Raw genomic sequence first — 14,557 nt, forward strand, 5'->3', positions numbered from 1 at the left:
AAACATGGGAAAATACAACAAGTTCTCATCAAAACCACCAGACTTCTTTGCTAAAAACAGCCTTTTAAACTTCAATTTCATGCATAAAACAAACTGACTGAGGCAGGAGTAGAACAGCAGTTCCTGTGTTCTGCAGAACAAAATCACTGTTTTTGTCAAGGAAGTCTGCTGGCTTTGATGAAAGCATAGTTAACAGTTTCAGTCCCAATTGTAAAGGGGTTTCCGAGGGCAAGATACAGTGGTGAAATTTTCTAAATATAGCATAAACATAAACTGACTTTTTGAAATATGTTTTGAATGAATGAAATCCACAGCAGTACATTGCTTTGCTTCTGTGTGTGCTCCTGTCTGCTTCTCCAAACTGGGGGCATGCTGACCAATATTTTCTGTAGGTAATACGTTGACTGTGAATAAATAGCTAATACAACAACTATCTCTTCAATAAAACACTGGTCCCTCTTTTATTGATGGAAATCAGCTCTGTGTTGTTTGTGTATGCGCCGGTTATGAACCGGTCGGTGTTTGCATTTACTGGGATTCCCACCCCTCCTCTTGTAGTGGTACATTCTGTTGCCATGACATCAGACCCACTATTCAGACCCGACTGTATTGTGATAAATGTCATCTATTGATCTTAATGCTACATGGATGTACTGTTGGAGCTTCACCACAGCAGAAACATGTTTCTTAAGCTGCTGTCCTCATTACTGCATGATACAATCATAAATGTGCTTCATCTGAGTCTAAATAGTGCAATTTCTTCAGGATCTGAATTTTATTTGGGGGAAAAAATAAGCTTAAGTCACTTTTTTGTTTCTTATTTGACAAATATACTCGTGACCAGTGACGTGTTCTGTGGTTGTTAAAAAAAAAAAACTAGCAGGGCTGTCGGAGAGGAAAAGTGTGTGCTGCAGTGCATGTATAATTACAGACAAAGTGCCTGTCAGAGGGAAAGTCAGCGGGAACACACACTTACACACACCACTGTAATTGTTCTCACCTGACAAGCCTCCCACGTCCATTTTCTTCAGGTTTTTGGCCTCCAGGATGACCACGGTCAACTTGCCAGCAGTGGGTACATATCGCAGAGAGAAGCAGATATCGCCCAGCTTCTCTTGCTGTTGAACAGGCAGAGACAATGCAGAGGTGAGAACAGTTTTAACCTCTAAATATAAATTTACTGCATCACATGCTCACAGCAGATGCTCACAGGTAGGTTAGATGAGGTGAAAAAATATAAATTCCCCTCCAAAGCACATTAGACATTGCCCAGTCAACCAAATCTGAAGCTCAAGTTCAGCCTTTTTAACATGTTGGATGAGTTTATTTTGTCCTAAAATTTCCAAAAGCAGGAAGATTTTTTAAAGGGTAACTTTGGTATTTTTCAACCTGGACCCTACTTTCCCATGTTTTTGTGTCTAAGTAAGTAATGGGAACAATATGTTTAGAAATTGTTTCAGTATTGTGCACCAGTACTGCAGCCGACAGCTAAACAAGCTGCAATGTAACCACTCTGACCAGTTATGCTTCATCAATTTATGTCCAGTAAACCTGTTTGTTTTGCCACTGACAGGCTCAGATTGTCATTATAGGCGTCTGACAACATTACGGAAATGATCACATCCAAGACAGACATTTTATGTTTAAGTGAGATCTTTTTACTTAACCAGAAACAGCCCTGAAATTGCTATCACCGAACCCACCAGACTCCATTTAAATAAACACAAATTTTAAAGTGTATCGAGCCAGCATATTTTTACATCTAACTGTGTGAATTCCTCTTTTTTAAGAGTTTTAACCACACCAAAGTTGGTAATTGTTAGAACAGTGGAAAGATGAATCAGAACAGCTTTTGTGGGTTTTATTTTGTTGCTTTCAATGAAATGGGTGCTACGATGATAAAATTACTGTTTATTTCTCCACAACAATCTGAGCTTGTTGTGGTGAAAATTACTGTATTTCCATGCAGAGAAAAAAACACAAAGGAAGACTGCAACAAGCACTTGTCTTTTGTATATTTCATAAAGTGATAAAACAGAATAATAAGGTTCAATAGAGTTAATCTACTTAAGCTAAAGGGCATAGTTTGGACTCAGAATAGCGCCTGGTGAGTCTGACAAAAAAGATTAGATTCAATCACATATTTATAATTAAAACACAACGTTAGGAGAAAAAGGGAGTTTAGCTCCACCAAGATAAGGTGTACTGGACCAAGAAACAATGTCTCCTCTCCCCAGTGATAACTCAAATGTTCTCACACACAAAGACAACAGTTGGTCAGATGAAACTCAAAGAAGTGCATATTAGTTAGTTAGTAAGTTGTTAATACAGTTAAGCTAATACACGGTATAGAAGGTAATTATTATTTTTGTCTCTATACATGTCTGCAGCAAAAAAACGAAACAAAGAAAATCATTTAAAGGATGTACATTTAAGGTGCACAAATGCCCAGAGTCGTTACATTGTTGCCTGTTTTGCTGCTGCTCTCTGCAGCTCTGTTGTTCAATACTGGACCAGTTTTAAAAGTTGTTATTCCCATTGGCCACCGGGACACAAAACATGTGAAAATAGGGTCCAGGTTATCCTTTAATATTAAGTCTGTAAATGCCAGTGTGCCTGTATAAAAACTGATGGTATTAAAGGTTAAAGTACAGCAATCTGGCACTGGGTCACAGAGCTGTTTACCGTAATTACAGTGACCACGTTGAATGAGTTTGCACACATGCATAAAATTTACATAAGTGACGGAAATGATTTTTTAAATTGCTCTTAGGGCATACATTTTACACACAATGCATTCTGGTGTAGAAAAAGCATGGAAAGATCAGCATGCATAATTTAGTAGTTAATGCAGAACTGTAAAACTAAAATACAGGAGTAGGCAATACGTAGAGTCAACATGTAATTTAGTGACATTTCTCTTTCTTGCAGCAAATTATAGAGCAAACGATCATATGACCAATAGTAGTAGAAATGTTTGCTCAGGCGAATATATTTCTAATACTGATTTGAAAGCTTGTGGCTGAATATGTAGTGGATGAAACGACTGACTCTCCGTCTTTCATACAGATCTTTAGGAAAATACTGTACACAGGCAACAGAAAACCAAAGGTAAAAACATTTGGACGACAGCTCCATTGAATGTGAACGCATGGATTGACTGTCACAGCTGTCAATCATGGCAGGAAAGTCCCCTTTTGTATAATTCAATAACTCATTAAAACGAAACGTATCCTAAAAACAAACCCTTGAACAAACATGAGGGTGATGAGAGCTACCTTCAGTGACAGAAACCGTCTTTGGGAGAAATATATTTTTAGCGTGTAATTTGAGTTTTTAGTTTGGCCTATGTCCATTCACTTACATCGAGGGGCGGGCTCTAGGACCTATACTGAAGACAGACACCAGGGGGCGATAGAGATTGAAAAGTTACACCTATAATAAGTGCCAAAAAACACACAGTAATTCAAATGTTATGCTTCATATCACACAGCATCTCTGAGTCACAGCGTCAGAGTCAAAGTCAATCAATCCCACAACAAACCCCTCCGTGTTTTCAATCTTCTTCTATAGATTTGCTCTCTTGTTTTGGTTTAAATGCTTTCTAACGTCGGCTCCTGCTTTTGTTTGTCACTCATCACATTACTGGAAAAGTACCGACTGCAATCACTTCACTGGTTCACACAAATCACCATCACAACACAGCCTCATTATCACACGCCGAACGGGGAGAGTGATTCATATTCTCGCCATATCTCTTATCAGCGCAGGGAGCAGACACAGTCAATAACTCTCTCTCAGGTTGCACCTAGTAATGTGTGGCCGTTTACATAGGAGATTATAAATCAGAGGGAAATTAGACCTGAATATGGAAATGTGTTTTATTTCAGGAGTCTTTTATCAAGTTCAAATTAACGCCTGTTTCCTCATGCAGACTGCTGGAAATGTCCGAGTACTGTAAAGTACAGTGGCCCCGAGGGTCAAAACACTACAACATTTTAGAAAACAAAATGACAGTGCAGAAAAAACTTCAACATTTCCCAAAACAATAAAACATTTCCCAAAACACTACAATATTTCCCATAATCTACAGTTCCTAAAAACACTACAACATTTTCATGAATAAAACAACATTTCCTAAATCAATACAACATTCATAAAACAATGGGAAATGCTATTTGTTTTATGAAATGTTGGTTTGTTTTATGAAATGTTGTAGTGTTTTGGGAAATGTTATTTTGTTTTTTTGGGAAATGTTTTGTTTGGGTAATGTAGCATTCTGGATAATGTGTAGTGTTTGTGAAATGTTATTGTGTTTTCAGAAATGTCTTTGTAAAATGCTGCAGTGTTATGACTCTCAGGGCCACCATAGAAAACCGTTCCCACCCGTTCATTTAACAACCACTACTCCAACTAAAAGTCCCAGTACGATCACTAAATGCTCTTACTTTGATGCTGAGGGCCGGGTTTTAATCAACACAAATACACGCTCCCCTGGAGGCTGGGGAGTGAAGGAGCGACGGTTAATTATGCCGGTTGACAGCAGTGACCAGGCTCTTTAAAATTTTCTATGAACTGTAAAAGGCCAAATGCTGCCTTTTCAACTTAAAGGGCATTTTCTGAACTTACTACTTCATAGCTGACCTTAAAAGTAAAGAGGATTGTGTTACCTGTGTGTAGGTAGAGTATTAAGTCTTCACTGAGCTCACTGCTAAAAGATTTAAACCTGAAAGAACATCTCTTTCTTTGTGCGCTCAGACTGATACGCTTCCTCCGAACAGAGCTTTCGTTGCTTTGCATATATTTAAAACCAGTGAGTCCACACCTTTAAGGCTTCTTATCTCGTAAAACAAACTTGTGACCCCCCAGTCACAAGTTGCACATATTTACAGGGTCTTGAACAGCTGCAGAGAGTGATTTTTCCTCCTCAGACAGTTTCATTTGGCTTTAGCCGATGTAAAGGCTCAAATGACCTCAAAAAGTCAAAAAGCTCACAAAAAAAAGCGCATATAATGTTTTTTCAAACATGTCTAGCATAGCAACGATGCCATACTCGGTTTTAGAGGTTGTTTTGTTTTCCCAAAACAAAACAACATCCAGAAAATATTGAGAAATGCTTTTTTGTTTTAAAAATGTTATTTTGTTTTCTGAAATATTTGGTTTTGGGTAATATTGTGGTGTTTTGGGTAATATTGTAGTGTTTTGGGTAATATTGTGGTGTTTTGGGTAATATTGTAGTATTTTGGGTAATACTGTAGTGTTTTGGGAGCTACAAGTCTTTTTTGATTTTGTCAAGTCGACTCTAAAGTCATCAAATCTGTGAATCAAGTCCACTTCATGTGACTTTAGTCCACACAACAAAAGTTGGCAGCTTCAAGCCAACAAAGAAGTAAAAATGTAAGTTTGTGGTTTTAACGTGAGTTTTGTGCTGTAACACTTCATGTTTAACTTTTGGAAATAATTAGGTGTATTCTCCCAAATGTCACACTTGTAGACACACTGTAAAAAAGTAATTGAGTAATCAAAAGGTACAACAGCCGAGCTCTTTTTCACTTTGGTAGGGTTATTTGCAGCTACTGAGGCAGACACATGTTCTGCCAAACCTCGCGGCATCGCACAAATTCTTAAAAAGGTTGCTGACAATTTGATCAATCTATTATCACTTCTATGCGTTCCCCAGTACTGCTCAGAGCCATAAATTCATTTGGTAAATGTAATAATAAAGCGTTTAAATACTTTTCATGAGTTTAAAGGTGGAAAGTAGCAATTTCCACGGTCTGCCTACAGCCACTCTCCACTGAGCTTGAACACAAAGTGTCGCTCCGATGTCTCAAGCCCTGCGTAAAATTGTCAGGTGCAGCTGTGCGACCAAATGCTAAGAAGTACAGTGATGCCCTTCAACTCAACCAACACCAGCAGCCATTCGACGCTGCCATAATTAACCTTTAAATCAAACCACCGTAATGCTAAAAATGAAGTTCCCCTGGCAACATGTGCTATATGCCATGACATTTACCATGAAAATTGAATCTCCTGAACTGCTGCCTGGAAAGTCACACGTCTATTAATTGAAGGGGAAGTGCGGACATATGATTAAGTGACATTTCCAGGAGAGATGGGTTACTTTAGCCACGGAATCACAATTGCGGTACGAGTGCAATTGGCTCGCAGCAAAAACAATCATTGTGATATCACTTACGCATGAAAAATGCTCTTATTATTGAAACAGCAGCTACCAGATGTACAAATCTGAGCCTTACACGAAGGCAGGTGTCACAAAATGATTTCAGACCTACTCATTTCCTATTTTCGAGGACGTGATTAAGTTTCAGCAGGTGTGTCCGTCCACGGGGTCTTACCTCCTCCTTCTCAGCGCTCTGCAGATCCCGCCACTCCTCTGTTACGTGGCTGAAGTCCACCTTGTTCATGGGCACCTTGATGTCGCCGATGGCATCGTGTTTGGAGAAGCGGTCAAAGTCGTACACCGTCATGACCAGCGTCTTTCCACCGAGCTCCACGTAGGGGACCTGAGGACAACGACAACAGACACAGGTCAAAAAGCGCTCAGAGTTCCCACACATTTTCATGGACAAAATTTCAAAATGTTTCCAGGACTTTTTAAGGACTCATTAAAATGTGTTTTCCTTGCCCCACTTGTCTGGCATTTTTCAAACATATCTGATTTAAACTCTGTTCATATTTTCAGCTAGCTGGCATACATAATGGGAGAGACGTAGCGCGAGGATAAAAACGGAGAAAGTTGCGTTATGGTAGACAAAATATTTTCACACATCGACGCATATCAGAGGAACTTAACATCATCAGCCACAGAAAAGAAATTTGCTCTCATGTTACATCACACGAAAGATTACCCCCAGAAGATTACTGCACTGAAACTTTATTACATATAACAAAACTCCAAGAGTTTTTCGAAACTCTCATTGATTTTTACTAATTCCAAAACTTTTCCAAGCCTGGACAATGTAATTGTAAAATTCCATGACTTTTCCAGGTTTTCCAAGACCATGGGACCCTGAAAAGGGGCATTAGCCCATCGACAATTTACTACACATTGACTGTACTTGGATGACTCACCAAATATAACTTATTTTAACAATGAAATTAAACGGTTTGTTTTGAGCAGCATGAAATCAGCATGTTGGCCAATTACGATATTTAATTATGAAGCCAATATCGATTTAAACAAATGACATGCAGATATTATCATACATGATTAAAACTACGTTTTATATGTGAACATCAGACATCGTAACATTTTATGACAGAAAATAAAAAACACAAACTCAAACTCTTGTTGCCCTTTAATCTGCATCTATGAACCTCCGACACTTATTATAATTCAAGAATTCGAGAAGCCTTTCTGACTTTGTAGAGAGGCATTGGTTTGCTGTATTGTTTTATCAAAAGCCGTTTCAGAGTTTTGTTGCATAAATACTCAAAATAAAGTTTTTGTTTCATGTATTTGAATTTAATATAGTCCGCTCTGAACTTGGAAAGAAAAAGTTTTCGATGTTTCTAAAGTTAATTAAATGCCGAGCAGAGTCAGGTGTGTGTTTTAGGAGTGGGTGGATGGTGATGTTGTGGATAATTCTGTTTCCAAAATCAATCACGGCTCTTCAATCCCCCGCCCTGACAGACGCTGTTATCAGACCCACAACTCGGGACGGCTCAAAGACAGGTGGGTACTTATGATCCTTGATTGCCTTCAATTTTGGGACGGGACTTATTAAATGGAAATGGCTTGTAACAAAACCCAAAAAAATAAAAAATAAAAGAACGAAGGGGAGATAATACTCCCTGGTTTGTCCTTGACGTTATCTCATGAAATAATCTCTTTTTCTTGACTTGTCTTGTTATTTATCCACAGATTTGGAATTAAGTATTAGCAAAAAAACTCACACACACAAAATAAACCTTGTGTTGAGATGGATATCACACCACATTATGCTTAACTTCACACCAAACACCTGCGCTCTTCACTGTCGGGCGAATAACAAAACTTTCCCCACTGCTGAGCAGCAGCCGCGCATTTATTATGGCCGAGTCAAGGCCAGAGTGTAGCGGTGCATCTGCCTGTGTTAATCCCAATCACACTGAGCCTTTTCGCGTGTGTGTGTTTGTGTGAGTGTAATTGTGTGTGTGTGTGTGTGTGTGTGTGTGTGTGTGAGAGAGAGATATTCTGTCAGGAGCTTGTTAATGTGCCAGCTGGTTACTGTCTCCACACCTTCCCAGCACTCATGGCTGCATGCAAATCAGATTGTCAGTGGAACCAAAAAGATCTCCAGCTACAAAAAAGCAGCAAATGTTTTTTTACGCATCCTGCAGAGAGGAGTGTGTGTGAGGTGTACCTTGAAAGTGAACTGCTCATTGAAGACGGGGTTGAGGGTCTTCCTGTGGACCTTTGTCTCAAACTTCTTCTTCTTGTCAGGCAGCAGGTAGACCTTTACGTACGGGTCAGAGGTGCCGCCCATGTCCATAGCTGGCAGCTCTGCGGCCTGGATGATCCCCACCATGAGCTAAAAGAGGAAGACGAAGGGTAAATAAGTGAGGGACGACATATCAAATTGTCTACTGATCCAAATTATCACAAGCTGAACCTTCATCCCCCCAACATCCTAACAGAGAAACAATATATCAGTCAAAGGAATGTCTTGAAATATCTCTTAAAGAAATACTTCATCCACAAAATGATAAATATCCTTTTTCTCGGCTTGTGTTATGTTGAATTTGGGAAGAAACTTGTTTTTCTCTCATGCCTGAATATGCATGTCTCCATCTGCCTTTTTTGTGTGCATTTTCAGTTTATATATAAATATAAGAGTGGAAATGGCAAAATTAAAAAAAAAAAGAAAATCTCTTCAAATTCCCTCAAAAATATGCTTGGGGGAGATGGAGACAGATTCGGTCAAGAAAAACCTGCGCTTTTTTTGGTTCCAGCTGAGAACCATCTTTTTGGGTTTTGAACTTATTTATTTTTGTTTTAAATGCTCTGAATTTTTCCATATTCGGTGCGAGAACTGGAAACAAACTGGTTCCAGGTTGGTAGAAAAGGGTTTTAGTCACCTCTGGAGGCTTTTATCACACACGTGTACACATCAGGCTGTGACTCTTCCAAGAGCACAAAGATGTAAAATTAGTTGTTTAAAATGCTCACTAGTGTGCTTTTTATTATTAGATATTCTATATTTTCCATCAAGTGAGGTTGCCGGGAATTTTTTAAAAATGTATCTATTTTTATTTGTAGGTTAAGTATTCCTTTATTTCAAAAACCTTGAGGATTTTTGGATTTTGTTTTTGTCTTTTGATTTCATGAGCCACCAGTCTTTCATAACGGCTGCTTAAAGATGATTCAGTGTCATTTTTCTGGGAAATGGCAGCATTATTAGAGGGTTACGTCTGCAGAGCCTATCAGCGACTGAAGAGTTCGTAAAGGTCAGGATGTGTCAGAGCAGGAATGAGAGGACTGTTTCTCCTCACATAAGGCGGATAATTGATAACCACAACGGGGGGCCCGGGAGGCTGATTGACCTGCCAGTCAGAGTCTCTACTCAAAGGCCTCTCAGGAGGCCAAGCCAGTCAGTCAATCAACTTCCTATCAGGCAGCCATCAAGCAGCAATCTGGAGGCTGACCAGGGCACTCAGCCATGGAGCTCTACAGCTGTCGGGAGCCGCATCAGTTTACCGCGCGGTGCTACCACTGACACGGCGGTAAATAAAAAACGTAGAATGACAATGGCAGTTGGCTCCAGTTGGTAATCGCCATGGGGCAAAAAACTAACAATGTAAAGGAAAATCAATTTTGCAGACAGAGAAGAGAAGAGTAATATGGTTTTCTTTGGTCTCATGGAGCAAAGGCAGGATTTCAAAAACGCTTCAGAGATTCTCAGAGGGCAGAGCTGATCTGAAACATTTTATTTCTAAATGGGTAGAGATTCTTTGGCCAAGTAACATTTAAAGGGAAAAAGTAAAGCTGGACTTGCTTTTTAACCATGTGTTGGCGTCTCATTGTGAATGAGAACGGTCACATACTTGACTACAACCTACACGTGTTAGTGAGGGACGACAGTAGTGTAGTTAAAAGCAAGTGCATCTCTGTCATCGAGGGAACAAAAAAATGAGCTAAACATTATGTTACGTTATGTGACTATATTTTGGGGTTGCAACAAACAATTTTTTTCAATGTTGATTAATCTGTCTAATATTTTCTCGAATCTTCCTCAAATGTCTTCTTTTGACCACAAACCAAAGATATTCAGTTTGCTGTCATCAAGTAAAGAAAACAGAAAATACTCACACTTGAGAAGTTTTCATTTTTCCTAAAAAATGTACTCAAAGTGAGTAAGCGATTATCAAATTTGATCAGTTGACGACTCATCGATAAAGTACTGCAGCTCTGCTGTAATTTATCCCTGTGTTGCGTAACGACTCAGTTTCAGTGCTATCATTAAACACACGTGTAAAACTCAGGTGAATGCTGCCATTTCCCATATTATACACTGTTTATCTTTTTACTACCATGTACAGATCTGTTTTGGATGTTGGTGAGATTCCAGTAGGGAAAGTTCCTCATGAGATGGAGTCCACATTCTGTAAATGCACCACAGATACACACACATGTACACTGTATTCACACACAAGCATCACACATGACGACAGTGACCACAAGACAATAACATCATGGAAAGTGTGGAGTATCCTCCATTCATTAAATGCTCCCGAGGTTTTGTACAACATTTTCTTGACATTACTTTGAAAACACAGAAATGAGTTTCTGTCAAGATTTCAATGAAGCACTTTGACGTAAATATAACTTCTATGATTGCACGTCTGCGTGCAGCTTATCACGATCACTCAGCAAAATAGTTACATACCTCAGAGGGTAAATAAAAGACGTGCATTTATTCCAGCTGTCATTTACGCGAACCTAAATGTAACCGTTTTTGGCTGTAGTGCTGTGAAGTGGCACTTGGATTCTGAGTGTAGCAATTCATCCTTTGCACGCTGTCCTTCGGATTTCCACCCATCCATCAGCAAGAGTCTGTGGCAGACGCAGCATGTCACACCATCTTTACTGGGAGAGGCACTGGTGCTTCAGAGGACAGATAAGAGCAGGAACTGGTTTGCTGCTTCGGCTAATTGCATCATGCCTCATGCTGTGCGACACCACGGCTGAAAACGCCAACTCAACACGGGTTTTCCCAGAACACCTTTGCTTAAAACCAAGCGGAGAGTACTCCCGAAAGTAAAATTACACATATCTTTCCTCAAATTTCATTTAGTCCCCAATTGTAAGTCTAGTGAGCTTTTTGTAAATTCACTTATTCTTCTTAATTTTCTCAAAATTGGGTTAAGTGAAAGACTTTTGGGAAAGCTGCCGACAATTACAATAACGGAGTAATATGCTGTTAAGTGGTAATTTTCCAGCTGCCAAACTGTTTTATTTCTTGTATGCACTGTGAGTAGTCAGAATATTTTGGCCAGAGCTTCAATACCACATAAATGATAAATTATTATCTCATTTAATGCAGTTTTATACTATAAAATGTCACAAAAACTGTGAAAAACACTAAGGTGGCATCTTAAATCAACTTGCTTTGTCTACCACACAGTCCAAAACCAAACAGTATGCAGATTACAATTAATTATAAGAGAGAAAAAACAATGAATATGGAAATTGCCGGAAAAAAGCGACATCTCATTTCCATGTAACCCATTTCATATTTTGCTATAATAATTGTATAATGTCCTTCTTAATTCAATCTTTTTACCTAAAATGTCTTTAGAAATAAAAACTTTTTTAACATATGAAACTTTCCTGTGAATTTGACAGATTCACACCGACAAGCATACAAGCACGATTATTTCAAATAACATACTGTTAATTAAACAGCACATTTCTATGGAAGCCCTGAGAGGCAAATAATAAACAATTCAACTTATTACATTTTCTCTCCTGTGTTTATAACTTTATAACAGGTTATTTAGGTTACATTTGCCAGGATCAGTTTTCTATGTTACTTTTTTCATCTGTGAAAACAGGTGGAATTTTTTTTCCCCCAGGTAGACAAAAAAAACCAAACTGTGAAAACAGCTGGACAAAAATACATGTATTTTAATCATCATTTATATTATTATAATTTCAATTATTTCAAGACAAAAAGACAAGGCAGTTACGTAATATAATTTGCTAAAGCCCAATATATAAACACTTTTTGTTTAGAGTGCATGGAGAAATTAAAACTCACCCGAAACAATACAAGAACGCTTTCAGTTCTATTTAGAACACGGCGTGGTGGTGCACTTAGCCTCTTGTGGCCAAAATGATTATTACAACGACAAACACTTAAAAAATTATCCCAATAAAAAGGAAAACAAAATGATCCAGCCAAAATTAGTTTTCCACATGGTTTCACAGATAAAAAAAAAAAAATCAGAAAAATGATTCTGGCTCTCTCTTTTCCCCACCTGTTTCACGGATGAATTTTTGTTTTTTAAGGACTTGGAGGATTATCCTGGCAAAACAGTTTTTCCCACCTGTTCTGAAGTCATTAACAGAAGAGAAAACAATTTTTCTCACTTGCCTCCCAGGGCTTCCGTACCTTTGGGCGTAAAAAAAAAAAAGATAGATAAAATAAACAACTGTGACTTTTGTGTTTACACATCTGTGTGGGTGTTTCTGTTTAACTAAGCATCGGACCCGATCACAGCGGGGTGCTGCTGGTATTAACCCCTCTCTGTTTGTGTGTTACTCTTCAGTTCAGTGAGCAGAATGGGTGCAGGATGGTGATTCAGCCCTTGGCAGCTTAAATTGGTTGGCTTTGTCCTGAATGCATCATGGCTCTGCTGTGACCACTTCATACACACATACACACACTTTACGTCTATCCTGTAAGTCAATCAGGCAAATTGACTTAAATTCTTTCAAAAACAGTGAAGACGGCAATGGGTTAGAAAAGAAGAAAGGACCCAAAAATTTGCAAAAAAAAATGTACAAAGTACAAGAAAATTATCTGAAAATTAGTAATATAATAATAATAATAAACAACTGGAAAAAGTACTGAAAAAAAAAAAAATATATATATATATATATATATATAGTAAAATTGTTTTAAATATCTAATTATGATAATTATCTATAAATATGGACATTGTCCCCTAGCTTTTTTCTAAATCTCCAATTTTTTTAAATTGGCCAAACATTTTTTTACCAAGTGGCTCATGGCCTTTTTGTTTCCCATGTTTTTGAGAGAAATCGCACCAATTTGCTCGGGGTTCAGAGGTTTAAATACCTGTTGAACTCATCTGAAAGCAGCACAAAAAGTGATGTCGCTCCAGGTTTCAAACGGTTAACTAACATTTACTGAAGTGGCTTTGTGTTTCATTTCAGAGTTGAATTATCTCAGGGGAAATTCTGATATGAGGAATAATAAAGAAATAATATGAATGTTTTGAAACCCATCTCTTAATAATGAGTTCAAATTCACATATGCTGACTGGACACGATGCACGAGGCGTGTTTGACCTGCACAAAGAGCAATGAATATGGTAATGATGCTGAAAGTAGGAATGACATTATAATTCTCTCCCTGCTGTGCTAAGGGGGCTCTTTGTGGTTCATTTGCTGTGTGTTTGCCTGATGTAGCCACATCGCCACTCCCTGAGTGATTTGGATCTTTTACAAAACCTCTTCGTCTCATTAGTGTATAAACCCAGAGTCATCAACACCGGGGGCTGCAGCCATTTGTGGTGGTTAACAGACAGAAACAAAGCTGAGACTCTTTGCCACGAGGACTTGACATTAATCTGCTCGTCTTTGCACGCTCCAGCCTCAGTCTCTGAACACACACAAACCAGGGAAAGTGTCTTTTGAAATAAATCCCTGTGATATTTTGTGATTGTGCTTACAGCAGGATCTTAAATGAGGCATGTTTTCTCATTTTTGAGACAAATTGGTATGACAACGGCAGCTCATTGGTGACAGTTTTTTTTTTGTTTGTTTGTAGTTCATTTGAAAGAAAATAGTTCCTACATGAAACCACTCGAAACAAGATCTGTGGATTATCTTGAGTAACCAGGTCACAAATTTTGGAAGAGAGATTGCCTTTGAGTTTTTCTTTGAGCACCACAAGCTGAATGCAACTGGTATTGGTCTAATGAGACACAAACTGCAGCCTTCAGTGTGCCGGTTGATTTGATGGACAATACACTGAGTACTTTTTGGCTAAGTGGGTCCTGTACTGAACTGGTTTTCAGGAAGCTGTTATGGGAGAAATATGTGTAGAGAAAAAGAAAAGCTTGTGAAAAACTATATTTATAGCTTTATAGTTATATCAAACTTACATATTTAAAATTATGTTACAGAATAATTTATTTTTATTATTTTTACTTATTTTATAATTTAAGCATGATGTTATTTTTATTATTATACTATTTTGCAGATCATTTTCTAATTTTTACTAATTTCTTGCTAGTTTTTGGGGCCTTACTGCTCTTGTTGCTTATTGCCTTCTTCCCTGTTTTTGAAAGTAATAATGCC

General features: G+C 38.3%; 1 protein-coding gene across 4 annotated transcripts in view; it reads right to left on the minus strand.

Moving 5' to 3' along the window:
- The window catches only part of syt1a (synaptotagmin Ia), a 206,842-nt gene that overhangs the window by 18,145 nt on the left and 174,140 nt on the right, over window positions 1-14,557 (minus strand). For all 4 annotated transcript variants that reach the window (XM_042511372.1, XM_042511371.1, XM_042511373.1 and 1 more), the window contains 3 exons: window positions 8,370-8,537; window positions 6,360-6,527; window positions 1,001-1,118 (listed from right to left, as the gene is read on the minus strand). In XM_042511372.1, coding sequence (XP_042367306.1) covers window positions 1,001-1,118; window positions 6,360-6,527; window positions 8,370-8,537 — 454 coding nt within the window. The remainder of the gene's footprint in view (window positions 1-1,000; window positions 1,119-6,359; window positions 6,528-8,369; window positions 8,538-14,557) is intronic.

This window comes from Plectropomus leopardus, chromosome 22, assembly GCF_008729295.1.
Source record: "Plectropomus leopardus isolate mb chromosome 22, YSFRI_Pleo_2.0, whole genome shotgun sequence".
Taxonomy (NCBI): Eukaryota; Metazoa; Chordata; class Actinopteri; order Perciformes; family Serranidae; genus Plectropomus; species Plectropomus leopardus.